Genomic DNA, 613 nt, shown 5'->3' on the forward strand with positions numbered 1-613 from the left:
AGCACCAAGGTTGTATGAAAACTTGTATAGAAAAGATATTGTATTATGAGATGTTTCTTTTCTCTCGGCTTCAGGTGGAAAGATGAGCGAAGGCATCAACTTCAGTGACAATCTAGGCCGATGTGTTATCATGGTTGGCCTTCCCTATCCCAACACCCATTCACCTGAACTCAAGGAAAAGATGCAGTACCTGAACAAGAATGTGGTTGGTCTTGCTGATATATTTTAGATGTTTTTGAATCTTATTTTATTGTTATTTTTTCTACTTCATTTACATCTGTGACTTAAGTACTTTTGATTTTATACTATATATCAGTGTTACAGTATTAAGGAGCATATATATTAATAGTCTGGTATGTTTGGAAATCCTTTTGTGTTAGGTTTCCCTGATTTCTAAACTGCTTTTCAAAATTTCACTGTTGTTTATTTTATATATAATTATATATAAATTAATTGATTTGAACCTTAGAAATTGTTTTCTCTTAACTAGTCTCCAGGGCCCGATGGAAGGCCAGCAGGCTCTGTCTTCTATGAAAACCTCTGCTTTAAAGCTGTAAATCAGTCCATTGGCCGAGCTATCCGCCACAGGTGAGAACAGTTTGTGTTTGTATGT

The 613-nt window shown here is 35.2% G+C and overlaps 1 protein-coding gene across 1 annotated transcript in view; it reads left to right on the forward strand.

Annotated features, from left to right (window-relative positions):
• Positions 1–613, forward strand: part of LOC119586762 (ATP-dependent DNA helicase DDX11-like) — an 11,867-nt gene that overhangs the window by 10,412 nt on the left and 842 nt on the right. Inside the window, exons 19-20 of the mRNA XM_037935488.1 lie at positions 75–205; positions 491–588. Of these exons, the coding sequence (XP_037791416.1) occupies positions 75–205; positions 491–588 (229 nt within the window). The remainder of the gene's footprint in view (positions 1–74; positions 206–490; positions 589–613) is intronic.

Source organism: Penaeus monodon, chromosome 21 (genome assembly GCF_015228065.2).
Source record: "Penaeus monodon isolate SGIC_2016 chromosome 21, NSTDA_Pmon_1, whole genome shotgun sequence".
Lineage (NCBI taxonomy): Eukaryota > Metazoa > Arthropoda > Malacostraca > Decapoda > Penaeidae > Penaeus > Penaeus monodon.